The sequence below is a fragment of the Eimeria mitis genome, genomic scaffold (assembly GCF_000499745.2).
Source record: "Eimeria mitis Houghton genomic scaffold, Emh_scaff6821, whole genome shotgun sequence".
In the NCBI taxonomy this organism is placed as follows: Eukaryota; Apicomplexa; class Conoidasida; order Eucoccidiorida; family Eimeriidae; genus Eimeria; species Eimeria mitis.
Genome location: NW_013574930.1, coordinates 1805 through 2038, shown reverse-complemented (window position 1 = coordinate 2038; position 234 = coordinate 1805). Strand labels below are relative to the sequence as shown.

General features: G+C 48.7%; 1 protein-coding gene across 1 annotated transcript in view; it reads right to left on the bottom strand.

Annotated features, from left to right (window-relative positions):
* Positions 1–109: 109 nt before the first annotated feature.
* The window catches only part of EMH_0089170 (RAB6 protein, putative), a gene marked incomplete at both ends in the record, with an annotated part of 1904 nt that continues 1779 nt past the window's right edge, over positions 110–234 (bottom strand). The window contains one exon of the mRNA XM_013501396.1: positions 110–157. Coding sequence (XP_013356850.1) covers positions 110–157 — 48 coding nt within the window. The remainder of the gene's footprint in view (positions 158–234) is intronic.

Sequence of the window (234 nt, the reverse complement as noted above, 5' to 3'; positions counted from 1 at the left end):
TCTATAAACAAAATTCCTTGCTGCAACACAACAAACCCTAAACCCTAAACCCTAAACCCTCATAAACCCTCATAAACCCTACACCCTAAACCCTCACCAAGCCTAAACCCTAAACCCCCAAAAACAAAACCCTTAGCAAGCACAAGCTGACAAACAGCTGCAACAGCAACAGCAACAGCAGCAGCAGCACGGTGGCAGCAGCAGCAGCAACAGCAGCAGCAGCAGCAGCAACAG